At 43.5% G+C, this 15,691-nt stretch overlaps 1 protein-coding gene across 1 annotated transcript in view; it reads left to right on the forward strand.

Moving 5' to 3' along the window:
- The window catches only part of pkd1a (polycystic kidney disease 1a), a 73,094-nt gene that overhangs the window by 38,488 nt on the left and 18,915 nt on the right, over nt 1-15,691 (forward strand). Inside the window, exons 17-30 of the mRNA XM_084383694.1 lie at nt 33-208; nt 948-1,078; nt 1,743-4,360; nt 5,271-5,468; nt 5,564-5,863; nt 6,001-6,446; nt 6,929-7,079; nt 9,161-9,313; nt 10,212-10,352; nt 12,272-12,593; nt 12,759-12,975; nt 14,877-15,036; nt 15,140-15,292; nt 15,418-15,562. Coding sequence (XP_084239820.1) covers nt 33-208; nt 948-1,078; nt 1,743-4,360; nt 5,271-5,468; nt 5,564-5,863; nt 6,001-6,446; nt 6,929-7,079; nt 9,161-9,313; nt 10,212-10,352; nt 12,272-12,593; nt 12,759-12,975; nt 14,877-15,036; nt 15,140-15,292; nt 15,418-15,562 — 5,311 coding nt within the window. The remainder of the gene's footprint in view (nt 1-32; nt 209-947; nt 1,079-1,742; nt 4,361-5,270; nt 5,469-5,563; nt 5,864-6,000; nt 6,447-6,928; nt 7,080-9,160; nt 9,314-10,211; nt 10,353-12,271; nt 12,594-12,758; nt 12,976-14,876; nt 15,037-15,139; nt 15,293-15,417; nt 15,563-15,691) is intronic.

Consider the following 15,691-nt stretch of genomic DNA (forward strand, 5'->3'; position numbering starts at 1 on the left):
CTGTCTTACTGGCCATGTGGGATCTCTTCCAGGTGACGGCCATGAACCACGTCAGCGCCCTCACAGAGCATTTCAACGTGACCGTGGACCGGCTGCAGGCCATGGCCAACCTCACGGTGAAGGGTGTGCCAGATGTGGTCCCTCAGGGCTCCACTCAGACTCTCACCACCTCTGTGCTCGTCGACATGTCTGTGGCTGCCACCTTCCGGTATGAAGAGAGGAGGATAGATAGATAAATATCTTCTGTGGTGTATTGAAAACAAAAGATATGAACAAAAAACTGTGTCTTTTTCTCTCTATGTCTCTTCTTCTCTTTTGTTTTCAAGGCTGGGTGAAAACACAGCACATCTGTTTGTGTTTGACTTCTCCTTTTTTCTTCTCCTCTATCTTTCTGTGTGCTGTTTTCTGTTTTTGTCTTCCTGTGCGCCATAATAGAACTGCAGCAGTCATACCATGCAGAGCCTTGGATTTATAACCGTGTGGTTAGAGCAGATTGCTGACAAGAATTTTCCCCTTTGCTCGGCTGTTTCCCCTGTACTTTTTTTCCTTTTTCTTCCACTCTTTCTCTTTTACTCTTTTTTTCTCCCTCCCTCTTTCACATTCCCACCCTCCCAACTATGGAGCACTCTTTCACTTAGTTTCCCTCCACTGTCAACATTCTCGGTCCAGAGAGGCTTCCTGAGTTTTGAGTTTCCACTTCTCGTCGTCCAAACCCTCTATCGCCTCGTCAGAGAAGATTTCCACTTTCCAGTGTGTGTGTGTGTGTGTGTGTCTGTGTGTGTGTGTGTGTGTGTGTGTGTGTGTGTGTGTGTGTGTGTGTGTGTGTGTGTGTGTGTGTGTGTGTGGGTTGGTTATCACGGTTATCACTGCATCTGTTCTTTTAAGCTTCAAGTATTTCCCATGAAGTCGTCTTGTAATGGTTTTACAATGTCTCTGTTATGATGCAGATGGTCTTTTGGTGACGGCGGATATAAGGAGTTTGAAAACAAGCCTCCCTATGACCCCTCCCTCATCTGCCCAGAGTCGCCCAATCAGGTCCTCCTAAGCAACAACGTCACCTATATCTACTCTCAGCCAGGTATCTTCAGCAGCATCAGCAGTAATAGCATACAGTAGCAGGCCCAGTCGGCAGAATAAAATGTTGGCATTGTAGATTTCAGCAAATCACAGTTATGTTAAAATCTGTACTTGTCATACGTACATACACTGTAAAATCTGACAATGTGACTTTACCTAAGAAAGGTAATCGGTTTCCTGTGTGTTTTTTTTAGGTGAAGTCAAATTTAAAATTTACAGTGTAGAAACATTTTTACAATATGTGTCATATCACATTGACATTGCATGTATATGAGCTGACTTTCATGTCAGAAGGTGTTATAGCTGGCGAGACAACTGCCAAGAGAGAGACCATTGTTTTAGATGGTGTTCCGGCATTTGTTAGTATGAAAGCACTGGATATAAACAAGATGTCCGGGTATTTTAAGCCAAAACATTTTGCCTACCCAAATTGGTTTCTGGGCCTAAACCTAACCAGACCATAAGCACTGTGTTGTCAAAATATTAAATTGGAAATTTAAGTTGCGATATAAAGAAGTATAAAGTTTCAACATACCTGTGGTTTGGAGAAACGTACATTACCAATCTAGTTTGACTTTTTTTCAATTTACTTCAGGTTAAAATGAAGTAATGACTAATTTTACCTCTCTTTCCTTCCTCTCCCTTTCTTGCCTCTGTCGCTACAGGAATATACACAGCGCTGGTGTCCGTGTCCAATCGGTATGAGAACATCAGTCAGAGCATCAACATGAGCGTCTACAGCATCCTCACTCGTGTTGATGTACAAACGGAGCCGAGACTCCTCCTCGCAGGCAAAACCGCTGATTTCGAGGCTCACCCTCTGCCCTCGCCCTATGGCATTCATTATGACTGGCACTTTGGAGATGGTTCTGCCCCGCTGCAAGGTCGCCGCGTGGCACACACGTTTGCAAAGAGTGGCGTCTTTAATGTCTGCGTATCGGTAAATAACACCATTAGCTCTACGGAGGTCTGGACCGAGATGTTTGTATATGACGAGATTGAAGATTTAAGAGCAGAGAGCTCCTCTCCTACAGAGCTTCACAGCCCTACTACAGTATGGGCACGCCTTGCATCAGGTAATAACATCACATGGACATTCTCCATGGGTGATGGAACCACCCACACAATATCAGAACCTCATGTGTCACACGTCTATGAGAAAGATGGCAACTACACAGTGAACGTGACCGCCGCAAATGCTGTGAGCTCTGGCTGGACAATCCTACGAGTGCAGGTGTTTGTCTTTCAAGTTGTGAGGATGGAGCCTTCCGGGTGTGTCCAAGAGCAGACCCCCGTCGACTTTCAGGCCTGGGTGTCCGGTAACGCATCGGCTCATCTTTATGAATGGAGCTTCGGAGACGGAAGCCCTAACGAGACACACCCTGGAAACCCCAGGATCTCACACACCTACCTGACGAGTGGGAACTACCATCTCTCTCTCTCTCTTTCCAGCGGAGTAAACAAGGCCACCAAGGCCTACTTCTTCAACTGGGTGTGTGTGCAGCCTGCTTTAACCAATATCAGCCTTGCACTTGAGAGGTCACACTACGCAGTCGGGGAGGAGATCAGGTTTCAGGCCAGAGCTGAGCCGGAATTTAACTACAGCTATCAGTGGGACTTTGGTAGAGAGGAAGACCCTGTACTCACCAGTGGTCTTGGAAATGTTGTGACAACGTATAAAAGCCCAGGTCATTACATGGTGACAGTCATTGTCTTCAATAACATCTCCACCAGTAACACCAGTGCTGTGATTGAGGTTCTGATGCCTGTTGGACCAACTGTCATTCAACATAATGGCACTAAGTACAACAACCTGACCCTGAGAGCCCCGTACGCTTTCACTACATCTTCCTTGGCTTCCAACGTCACTTACGTCTGGAACTTTGGAGACGGGAATTTGCTTAAAGGCCCGAATGTCCTCCACACCTACAACATATCTGGAAACTACAATATTACGCTGACAGCAGCCAACACAGTTAGCAGGAATCACACGATTTTACCTGTTGCTGTGCTTGCACCAATCAGTGGGTTAACTGTGAACGCCAGCTTGATAAATGTCCCTCTGAATGCCTCAGTCCATTTTGAGGCCCAAATGGAGAAGGGAGATGGCGTCCGGTTCTCTTGGATTTTATGTGACCGCTGCACCCCAATCCCAGGGACACACACCATGTTTTACACCTTCCGCTCTGTTGGCACCTTCAACATCATTGTGACAGCGGAGAACGACGTAGGAACGGCACAAGCGAGCATCTTCCTGTATGTCCAACGTGAGCTGGAGGGGCTGCAGATTGTAGCAGAGGAGGAGATCGGAGGAGGCACAGGATTGGATGGTTGCTGCTTCGCTACAAACCGCGTACTCCACCTTCACGCCGCCTTAAAGGAAGGAACCAACATGACGTTTACTTGGAACCTCATTCGAGACCTGGACCCCGTCAGCTCGAGCTTCAACATAAGTGCGAAGACGGTGGAGGTGAATTTCTCAACACCAGGCCCATGTGACATCTCTCTCCAGGCAGCCAACCTCCTGGGCAACCTGTCTGTCAACAGAACCATCAACTTCCGGGAACCAGTCGGAGTGGTGTACCTGCAGGTCAGCAACAATCCAGTCGCAATCAACGCTCCAACTAACCTGACAGTACTCACCAGTGAAGGCTCCAACCTGCAGTACCGCTGGTCTGTGAATGGGGACACTCTGCAGTGGAACAAACCCTGGAAGACTCACACCTTCATCAGTCCTGGCCTAAAGCTAGTTACTGTGGAGGTCTTCAATGAAGTTAGCTCAGAGGTTGTGTCAAAGAATGTCAGTGTCCAGGAAATCATTTCCGGGCTGAGGTTCACAGCTACCAATGTGACAGAGGAGATTTTCGTCGCCACAGGTGTGAGCGTGTGGCTCCAGGGTGAGGTACTGACAGGAACCAGTGTGACGTGGACGTGGCTGTTGGAAGGAAGAACAGAAACAGGAAGGAAAACGTCTCTGATTTTCCATGAGCCAAAAACAGCCAATGTTACTCTGAATGCTGCCAATGATGTCGGCGGGCAAGTTGTTTCCAGAGAGTTCTTCGTTCAGGACAAAATTCAGGGCTTGGAGCTGAGGGCAAGTAAGAAAATCGTAGCAGTCGGTGAGAAAGTGGAGTTCACCATTTCTATGGCAGCGGGCTCGGACGTCAGTCTCATCCTCAGCATCAGCGGTGATGCCACCATCATCTCTCAACCCAACCAAACCTACATCCACACATTCAGCAGGGTGGATACATACATGGTGAATCTCACCGCTCACAACAAGGTAAAGTCAAACACTATGGGTTGAATATATTATAAGGACTTTTAATATAAATGGTTTGGGTGGTTGTTTTTTATCAATATGATATATGAGATAACATTTTAAAATTAAAGCCATCACAGCCATGTCAGAAGTATAACAAGGAAAGCTTTTTGTGTCATTTAGCAGTTCACACATTAGTTTCTATTTTTGCCATTCGTACATGTTTAACACTGAAGGTCTGACATGTGGGTGCATTCACACATTTGCTGACAATGCTGACACTATTCCTGGCATTCACAGTTAACAACCGTACTATTATTGCAAGTAACTCTAATTCTCTGAATGCTGCGCTTTACAGAGTAGAAAACTCTACATGAGTAGAAAAAATAATTAAATTTAAGGACATAATGCACAACGTACACATTTTAGTAGGGTTTGTCTTTTTCAACCTAATCTTGTTTTTTTTAATCTGCATAAGCATTTATGTAAATCAAATGAAACAATCCTGTCATCACCAAAGTTAATATAACCAGCTGATGAAATAAAAAAGGGGCAATATACTGTTTATTGTTTGCTGAAAGGAATTCTGTGAACTCTGTGAATTTTTTTTATTTCGTCAATGAGATGATAAAGGCTTTGTTCTAGTCTGTATTTTTTTGGGTTAGGTAGCTTGGAAATGCTTGAGAAGTGATGGAATTTTGCTCTTAAAAATTGTACAAACTACCGCATCACCACCCAGACCCACCCACCCATGGCTCTGAACTGAGGATACTGAGAATAAAATGAACTTAATGCACATTTTCTACAGGAACATATAGCATCAGAATAATTTGATTATCAGCACATTGACTCTGATGTCAAATGCAGCAGGATAACCTGATCAAACTAATACAATGCGTGTGTTTTTATGTGTTGCAATATGACAATCCAGGTGAGTTCCAAGAGACGGCACCTCCAGATTGAAGTGATGGAGCCGGTCCGTGGACTTTCCATCCTGGAGAGCAGTGCAGCAATCGCTGTAGGTGTAAAGAAAGTGTTTGTGGCCAACATCGCGACGGGCAAGCCTGTTAGTTTCCTGTGGACCTTTGATCTGCACCACCACCACCAGGCATCAAGCATAGGCAAAGAGGTCAGATCACTTTATAAATCTTAAAATTAAATATCAACAATATAGTTTAAGCTGCACATATGGTTGTTTGAACTGAACCAATCCCTCTACTCCAGGTGTACTACACGCCAGAAGAAGCAGGTTTATTGACCATTTACCTGAAGGCCTTCAACTCACTACATGCTCAGAACATCACCAAGCGCATCCGGGTGCAGAACCTGCTGATAGACGCCGTCCTATATGCAGCACCACAGGACACTTTCATCAATAAGACGGTGACACTGAGGGCATATGTCACACCCAGATCTAACCCTGAGGAGTGCTTGTGGGACTTTGGTGATGGTTCTACTCCGCTTCACACCAACACCACAACTGTGGGTTATGAGTACAGACACCCAGGACACTACCGGGTCCAAGTACGTTTCTTTGAACTGCATGATTCCATGTACTCAGTAGATCCATTATTTATTTGTTGACTTGTAAAATATGAGAGAAATACATTTGGCAGAAGCTATATTTTGTGATATGACTGACTTGTTTTTCATCCTGCCAGGTGAACTGCAGTAACCAGGTGAGCTGGGTGCTGGCCCAGGTGGAGGTAAACATCAGTGTGTTAGAGTGTGAGGAGCCAGAAGTGCAGGTGGTTCAAGCCCCCCGCATGTCAATCTGGCGTTCCCAGCCCGCTTTGGTGGAGGCCAGTGTGGACCTGAAAGGTTGTGTGCGCTACGGAGCTCAGTACCTCTGGCAGATACTCGCGACACCCTCTTGTGATATTGACAAAGACCAACATATTCCATCCGTGGCGGGGACTCAGCCCTCTCAGTCCGTGCTTGTCCCCGTCATCCGCCTGCCGGTGGAGGTGGATGTGCAGCGTCTGCAGCTGTCATTGCCGAAGATGGCTCTGGCAGCAGGGAACTACACCTTAGTGTTTTCTTTGTCATACGAAGACGTGCCGCTGAGGAAAGCTGCCTGTCTGCACCTCAGTGTCATGGCTGCCAGGTCAGAGGAGAAATACATTTTGACTCTCTCTCTCTCTCTCTCTCTCTCAATTTGAGTTTTAACTAATGATTATTTTCATTTTTGATGAGTCTGTCATTTATTTCCTCGACAAATCGATTAGTTGTTTGGTCTATAAAATCTCAAAAAATGATTATAAATGTCAGTCAGTGTTTCCCAAAACCCAGGATCACGTCTTCAAATTTCTTCAAGAAAACAGAAATCAGTGTCACCCCGGTGATGTAAACAAATCACTTCATCCGTGAAACAAACAAGAATTTGGATTTATCATTGTAAATTAATTGGATGATGACAAGATGGGAAGAGGAGTTTTGATCCCTCTGCTCTGCAGAAGATCAAACAAAATCAGAACAAATCTAAATGTGAAAGACAAAATAGCTGATAACTCCTTGAGGTTAAGTTGAATGTAAAATTTGTCTTTATCTTCTTTTTTAATGTTAATATTAACTCATTTTTCCTGCCAGGTTGATGCCCATCATAGAGGGTGGCACCTACAGGGTGTGGTCGAGGACACAGGACCTGCAGCTCAGTGCCGAGCAGTCCTACGACCCCAACATGGACCCAGACAACCAGTCACTGCTCCACTACCACTGGAGGTGTCAAAGCACTTCGAAGGTAAGAGCAGACATGAAACAAGAGTCGATTCCACACATTATAATTTAAGAGGCAGATTAGCTTTTTCTGGTTAACCTGTTCTCATTCCTGGAAATGTATGTAAAATTATCCGTAACACAAAAACCCCAACCTAGCCCAAAGTAAATTCAAAGCTGTTGTTGAACCATTTGGAGTACAGGTGTGATTTTGGGCTCTGTTGAAAGGTTATAAGGTGATTCTTTTCCCCCCCAAGCTGTCAGAAGCGTTGTAAGTGCTTCTGGTATTAATCTATAGGAGATTAAACATACTGAATAATTTATGTATTTTTCGCGCCTACTTTTTTTGATTCAGAAATAAGCCTGCAGATGACCTGTACTGTAACTGCCAGACAATGGGTCCACATCATATAGTCTTACATGGTCCAAGTTCAAATTGGATAACAATATCACTGATAATGAAAACTTAACACTTGTTTTTCTAAGGAAATATTCAGGCACCTGGCAAAAAAAAAAATATTTTTATGATCTCAGAGAGTAACAGGGGCAAAACTCATCATAGTTCTTTATTTCTTTATTTACACTAACCGTGCATATAAAACAGTCAAAAACAAGTTCTTTGATGGAAAAACAGCCTATTCAAAGAGCAAAATGCATAAAACTACATAATTTCCAGGTTGAAATAACACAAGAGGAACTAACAGCTGCTCAGGTTTCTTATGTTGCAGCATAGCTTAGAGTTTTTGTTCAGATAACATATATTTATTGTAAAAGTAGCTTCTAATATATATTCTACATATTCTAATATAAAATATTCATATTATTTATTATATAGCAAATTACAATGTCCATATGGATCAAGTACACCGGTGATAAGAATTGTGTTTTTAAATGTCTCAGGAGAGTACAACAGAGTTTTCACTTGCTCCTGTAGTCAGACAGGATTGTCTCTGTCCATATTTTCAATATTTGGCTTGACTCTGATAGAAATAAAAGAGTGTTGAACTGTCAAACCAGACTCTACTCTCAAGGATTTTAGTGGTCCGTTTTTAATGATGAATTCATAAGACAGAGTTTGGAGGACAGACTAGATTTTGCAAAGTAGACTATGGAAAAATGACGTAATGATCATCTGGTCCTGAGTACTGCAACTGTCTTCAGAGAGGCTTGGCAGCGTCGATGTGAGGAGCAGAACTCAGATCAGGACTGTTTGTGAGTGGGTTTCTGGACTGTCGGGTGTACGCTTTTGTGTGTGTGCGTGTGTGTGTTGTCACCGATTTATTTAGTGTATTTCACACTCACCACTTCCTCGGCTGGGTGGGAACACATTCTGCAGCAAAAGACCGCAATATCAGACCCAATAGGATGGGTGTGTACTGCAGGAATGTGTGTGTGTGTGTGTGTGTGTGTGTGTGTGTGTGTGTGTGTGTGTGTGTGTGTGTGTGTGTGTGTGTGTGTGTGTGTGTGTGTGCTGTACATCTAAGCAGACAGGCATTTAAAGGGTTGTGTAACTGTTTAGAGATAAACTCAGCATTCCACAGCTGGTGCTCTGCTCCCCACCCCGACAATTACACACTTACACATACAGTAAACAACATGCACACATCATACATACACACACACACACACACACACACACACATACACACACACACACACAGCTGTGTAGCAGTGCTGATAAAGAGAAAGAAGGACACTCAGTCTGACCACAAAGAGTGAAACAGCGCTCTGGTAGAATCAACTGAAAGCTGAAAAAAATCATAGAAAAAGGTTGAAAGAAACAAAATTGAACACATTTCTTACATGTTCCTGGCCTTGGATACTAACGCAAGTGAAGGAGATGATAGAGTTGATTTAAAAAGAAGTAGACTAAGCTTAATAGTGAAACTGTTTTGTTACAGTTGACTTTATAATGACTGACTTTGTGACTTCGTTGCGACGTTGCAAAGAACTTAAGTTAAAATAGTCAAATCAAGTCTAATGGCTGTATCACTGTGTGAATACAAGCACTGCTGTTACATATCAAACCCTGTGCTCATGTTCTGTCAAAGTTATGGTTTCAGAAACACAACACTGCAAAAATAATGGCCCAATTTCTGCTTGCAGGGCCCAGAGCACTGCTCCAGTCTGAACTTCGGTCTGGGCTCCAGCGGTCCCGTACTGGGAATCTCCGGCTCAGAGCTGGAGGCGGGCGTTGAATACACTTTCAAACTCACCATCAGCAAAGACGGCATGGCACCAGAGTCCACCACGCAGACCGTAAGTGCACACATTGACCTACACGATTTATCTGTCTAGTCAACACTTCATTATAATTACTACAGTATTAACAAGTCAAGTCAATACAATTGAGAGCCCTTACATCTTGATCAACAGAGGACAGTGTTATGTGCCATCTATCTTGACTGACTGTACCATTAACATCTCGAGCATATTGGGAGTGATATGCCACTCGGTCTTCGACTACTAGAGGAAACTGCTGTCAGAAGAGTGGCTCTCTCTGTAATTTGTGACACATACAGTAGCAATCAGGAAGAACATCTAAGCAGTGTGTAAAGGACTGCTCCTGTTGGAACGCAGAGATGACGTTCAAGCAGTGTTTGTGTTTGTTTTGGCTTTGGCTGTATGAGTGTTACAATAATAATGAGCTATTGATGCCACTGTGAGGAGTGTTTTCTGCTTCTATGTGGCTCTAATAATAATAAATTCATCATATGCATGTGCTGTTTTATATGTGGAGAGATTTTATTTAGATTGTTGTCATTTCATTATGCCAGTAAAGATTATCACACCATTTTCTCCAAATATCAAGTTCTCAGCGTTCTCAACTCCTCTCTTCAAAGCTCGGTATCTTTTTTTTATTGATCAGCAGCTCGACCACCACAACTAATAAGCTGAGCCTTTACTCTCTTTGATCACATAAAATACAACACAGGGTAACCAACAAAGTTGAAAATTGGAAGAGAGTAAATGTCGTTTATCTAGTGTGAAAGTACGTATTATAAAGAAAGTAAGAAAAACAACACAAGGATCAATGAATGTTTGTGTTCTTTGTAATTAAGTGGTTGGGTTCAGTTTTCTTACTGGAATGATCCTATCCACCGCCTGCATTGCTAACATTTGACAGCACTTAAATGTTTGTGTGTGTGTGTGACAGGTGCTGGTCCAGAGCGGCCATATTCCCATGGTGTATCTGGAGTGTGTGTCCTGTAAGGCCCAGTCCATCTACGAGGTCAGCCAGAACTCATACGTCTACCTCAGAGGAACCTGCACTAACTGCCAGGGCCTTCACCGCGGGGTAAACACACACACACACGCACACACACACACACACACACACCTATGGCACACACTGACAGACCGACACAACTGTAAAAGCACACAAAATCTAGTTCTCTGTCTCGCAGCAAAATGAGGTCAGTGCACCACAAAAGGGAGAGTGAAATCAACATTTCCAGATCCTTTCCTTCCGTCTCCTCCTCCAGCTCCACCTCTCTCCCTCTCTCCTCTATTTAGACTGTCACCAGGATTTGGGATGCAGGCAGTAGTGTGTGGGTGTGAGGATGAGGTCATTTTACAACTGGAGCCAGAGACAATATGTTTGGTCCTCAGTAACACAGGGAAACCATATGAAAGACAAAACACTTGTTGTGTCACTGGGCCTCAAGATGCAAATCCCAGCTGACTGCGCTCAGCTGAACTTTAACCTAGGTCACTTTTTTATAATCACACTGTACATCAGCTTCCATTCTGCACTGGGGAAGTGTTGAATTTGGTACTTGCATTTGAAGACGCATCGTTCCCACATGTACATACGGCATCAACTGGAATCAAACAGCTGGAAGAAGTGCAGTTTCCATCCAGAGTCATTCAGTTCTACTTATTTATAAAGCATTTTTCAAACAAAAGTTACAAAGCACTTCATAATAAACTCATTTGAATTGTGAGAGATAAACTAAGAAAAAATCTAGTGTCAACGACAAATGCACATCTTCACTTAATTACAAGGCGAACTCTGGGAACTTCATTAGACAACTTAGAAACTTTAAAGCATTATGTGACTTTTTAACCTTTAAAATAACAGCTTCATAATCATGTTGATGGTACAGTGTCTTGTAACAGGGTGAATGGTGTCTCTGTCTCAGCCCCTCTGCCCCCCTATCACTTGTTTCTGCACTATGTAACTTCAGTGAGAGGGTGGGATCACAGCGTTACATACATGTTTACTTCAAGTTTTCAACACGTAACATAGTTATGATGTCATGAGTTTTGTTTATAGTTAGCACCTACATTACGTCTGACAAACTGTTACCTGGGTTTTGGATTTACGACAGTGGTGTCGCACTCAGAAACTGTGCTTTGTACAAATTGTACAAAATGCCAGTTTCTAAATAATGTTGCTTTAAGTTGCAATTACAGTGAGAAATGTACTTGGGGGGGCTTCATTGTGATAATAACTAAACATGTAAACTCTACCAGCAACTAATAAAGAAAGGCCCACACTGGAGAAACAGGTCACCTACACTTTCTCTTGTTGGATGAGTACAATGAACCCAAAAAAGTGTGGTTTAATTTCTAAGCAATTCCAAAAGATAACATACTGTATGTCTGACCTTCTTACTTTTTCTTAATTGGAGAAAAAAAAGGTTCCTTAACATAAATAGAAAACTCTAAGGAAAAGTCAAATGTGGCACCTAAATGTGCAGCTTTAATAGGGATTAAAGTCAGGACCAATAGTAAGGACCTTTTTTATATTTCGACATGTTGGGATTTATGCTTGTTCACTTTCTTGCCGAGAGTTAGATGAGAAGATTAATGTAATTCCTGTACAAGAGGGGTATCAATCTTCTAATCACTTCAAAGCTGTTTAAGCCCATTATGTGCCTCTCATCTTCAACCTAAGTACCCGTTGTTCAAACCCACTACCCTGGAAAAACACACTAAAAGCATTAAGCCGTCAGTTATAGCCTTGGTTCAGGACAACCCCGTGAATCATTATTGGCACTTTAAATGGCACTGCCAGTCACTGCAAATGTGTGTCTGTATTAAAACGAACACAGTAAGACAAACATCAAAACATATTTAATAAAATGACTTTAATGAAAGCTTTTAGTATGGCTCATTGATGCTCATTTAATGTAGTAATCCCTTTATTAATAAATGTTTAAATCAAATGTAGCTTGCTTGTACTAAAATCATTCTCCCTCTGTCTCTCAGCGCTGGAGTGCCATGACGCTGCAGAACGAGACTCTGGCCCTGGACTACTCCACCACCACCACAGGAAGCGAAGGCATGAACCTGGTGCTGCGCAAGGGCGTCCTGCGCCACAGAGATGCCTACATCTTTACCCTGCACGTAACCGACGGCAGCCTTGACGGCGAGGGCGTCGCCTCCATTACTCTGCACCACAATATGCCCCCGGCTGGCGGGGAGTGTCACCTGACAGGGGGAGGGGAAGCGGGATTGGAATATGGGGAGGGAGACGGTGAAGGCTGGAGGATACGCACTCTTCTGGACCGGGTGCATTTCAACTGCTCAGGTAGGATCAAGAAAGCCTTCACCTCGCTATCAAACATCTGAATCGCAAATAGGGATTTTGTCAAATGAATCCAATCTCATGAGTAAGTTTCTCTCTCCAGTACTTACAGAGGACGTCGTCCTCTCTTGTTTGTCCACTTTCTCTTCTGCACTTTCTTCCCTCTAGGTTACAGTGATCTCGGGGTATCAGAGACTCCTTTGCTTTACAGTCTACTGGTGATTCGCTGCAGAGAAGACTACTGCGAGGACTTCTGTGTGTACAAAGGCAGCAGCCCAGAGCACTCTGCCTTCCTGCCGCCAGGCTTCAGCTCAGCCCAAAACCGTGTAGCTGTATCCATCACAGTGGAGGACCACCAGGGAGCTGCGATTACTGCGCTCAACAAGTAACTACACTCTACGCAGTTGTTTAGTTCAGTTTAGAAGCAGTGAGGCCAATTAAAAAAGATCTAGTCCTCAGCTTTTTTTATGTGTACATCCCAAGCTACTGTAGCCAGCTCAGCTTGTACTTTATTAAAGTTTTTCTGAGTGGTACAACAAATCCCCTTCATCTCAAGGTTTTTGTTCTTTCGTTTGACTTCTGATCTTTCTATCAAAGTAAAAAAAGCCTTATTTGACCACAGAGATTCATAAAGTTTAGCTCTGTAGTTCCTGACAGTTTTGTGCCTTACGCAGGATTTATCCTCTCTTTAAGGTCCAGTCTGTAGAATTTAGGAGGATATATCGGCAGAAATTGAATATAGTATTCATAATTATGTTTTTAGCAGTCCACCATACTGACCCGCCATCTTTCTACAGTGGGCCAAAACGGACAGACAAAACACTGTTTCCAGTTTTTTTAAGCAGCCACAGTAGGGAGGGTGAGATAACCCCACTGCTAGATGCCACTAAATCCTCCACACTGGTCCTTTAATAAAGGTTAGCTATGTGGTGACAGCCAGCTTAGTGCCTTAAGGCCCACATGTACTGAAAGTGATAATCGACTCGCCTCAATTGAAGCACGTCATTTCACGCTCCTGTGGTCCACTGCAGGCATCAGATTTGAAATGCCAGCGTCACAGAATCAGCAGTATTTTTGGAAAAATGCTTTTCATATGTAGTACTCATATTTCTCTATAGTGACCTCAGCTGTGCCCAACGATCCCCCAACACATGCACGTCTGCATGCACATATAGACACATGCAGCATGTCAAACCCAAAACAAAAACTCTGTCTCCCTCTTTACATTATTAATATTCTCTCCTCCTGTCTCCTCACACTTCCAACAGAATGGTATAACAGTGAGCTCAGTATTACAGAAATGGGATCAGTTTTCACAATAGCTGAATTTTGTCATTACTGATCAGAGATTTCACAGCAGTGTGTTTCATAGGGCTCAGTGGTGCACAGCACCTCAGCTGTAATAACTCTCTCTACTTCTCACTGTCTCTCCCTACGCATCCTTTCCTTTTAACTCTCTCCAAGCGGGTACCACGGCTGCAGAAAAGCAGCTATTGTCATCAAAATCGAAACGAGGTCTGAGTACGAGCACGAAGGCAGTTTGACTCGCCTCATAATGCTATTGATGCGCATTCAGCTTACCTTGATTGTAAAGTAATGGCCTATAATAGCAGTTGAGAGAATCTCTGCTTTTAAGATGAGCTGCTAGGATGAGATCTGGAGCACATGGAGGGCCCATTCACTGCTAACTGCAAACACTAAAAGTCTTTCTAGGCATGCTCTGCGAGTCTGACCTCAGGATTGATTATGATGTTGATGTTGTGATGTGATGTTTACCATGTCTGAGATCTTAGTTGAGAGTGTTTGCATGCCAGCATGAAAAGTGAATGGCTCGTATTAAAATTCATGAGATTACACAATTTTATATCAATCCATCAAATATAGAGATATTTCACTCAAAACCATAAATGTGAACCTCATGATGGTGATAGAGGTAAAGTCAGGGGATCAACAAAGGGAGTTAGATGTATCCATCAGGAACCACAAATGTCTTTAGAGAATTTTGTGTGAACCCATCTCAAAATTGTCCTGCAATTCATACAATAGTTGAGATATTTCAGTCTGGATCAAAGTGACGGACCAACAAACCAACATGACTGAAAAGTCTTCATGAATTCATCTGACTCTGGATCCAAAATAAAACGTTAACAAATGTAAAATCTCACCATCTAATCTTGTCCCTTTCTTGTCTGAACCACATCACTGTCCTTATAATCACATGCAGTTAAGCGATTCACACAAATAAAGTTAGAAACACCATATTCAATAACAGTGCTTTGTGTCCAGGTCCATCGAGGTTGTGCTGCCACATCCGCCCCCCGAGTACAACAGCCTCCCCCATTGGTTGTCTGAGCTGACAGACAGCAAACTCAAAAAGCTGTTGGAGCAGGGAGACTCCCAGAGGGTCAGAGAGTTATCGCTGGCTCTTATAACAGTCCTAAATGAGGTAGGCCCAGCCACTCAACACTGATTAATACCTTTATCGGTTCAGTCATTCTTCCATTGATAATACATGAAATCTATGTATGCCTGTCTTTACCTTCTTCCAGTATGAGCAGACCAGGAAGACGGTGCGGGTTTCCCAAGATGAGCGCAGTCATCGAGTCAAAGTCCGCAGCAACATCACCAGAGCTCTGACAGCTCTCGATCTCACCACTGTTAGCGACATCCAGCAGACCTCCGCTGCTTTGGCTCAGTGCACGGTGAGCGGGGATGAGAGGGAGGAGAGAGGGAAGAATAGGGAGAAAGAAATGCAATTGGAAAAGGCAAAGAAAGAAAAGTTTGTTAAAGCAAACAAATGATCAGTTTTGTGGGGTCTTTTTTCCAGGCGGTGAGTCGAGAGTTCATTTGTGAGGAGTGTCAGAACAGCACTCTGAACAAGCTGGAGTCCATGCTTGAGATACTGCAAAGTGACACTAAACAGGGCACCGTCACCCCCACTGAGATAGCTGACAACATCCTGAACATCATGGGTAAGAAAGAGCGTTTGCTGCCTCTCTGCATGACCGCCTCCATCGTTCAGATCAGTAGAGCTAGCAACAAGTCATTTAATCATGCATGTTTATTGCTAAGTTGAGGATAATACATGCTCACTGCTGCTG

This window comes from Pagrus pagrus, assembly GCF_965226575.1.
Source record: "Pagrus pagrus genome assembly, chromosome: 2".
Lineage (NCBI taxonomy): Eukaryota > Metazoa > Chordata > Actinopteri > Spariformes > Sparidae > Pagrus > Pagrus pagrus.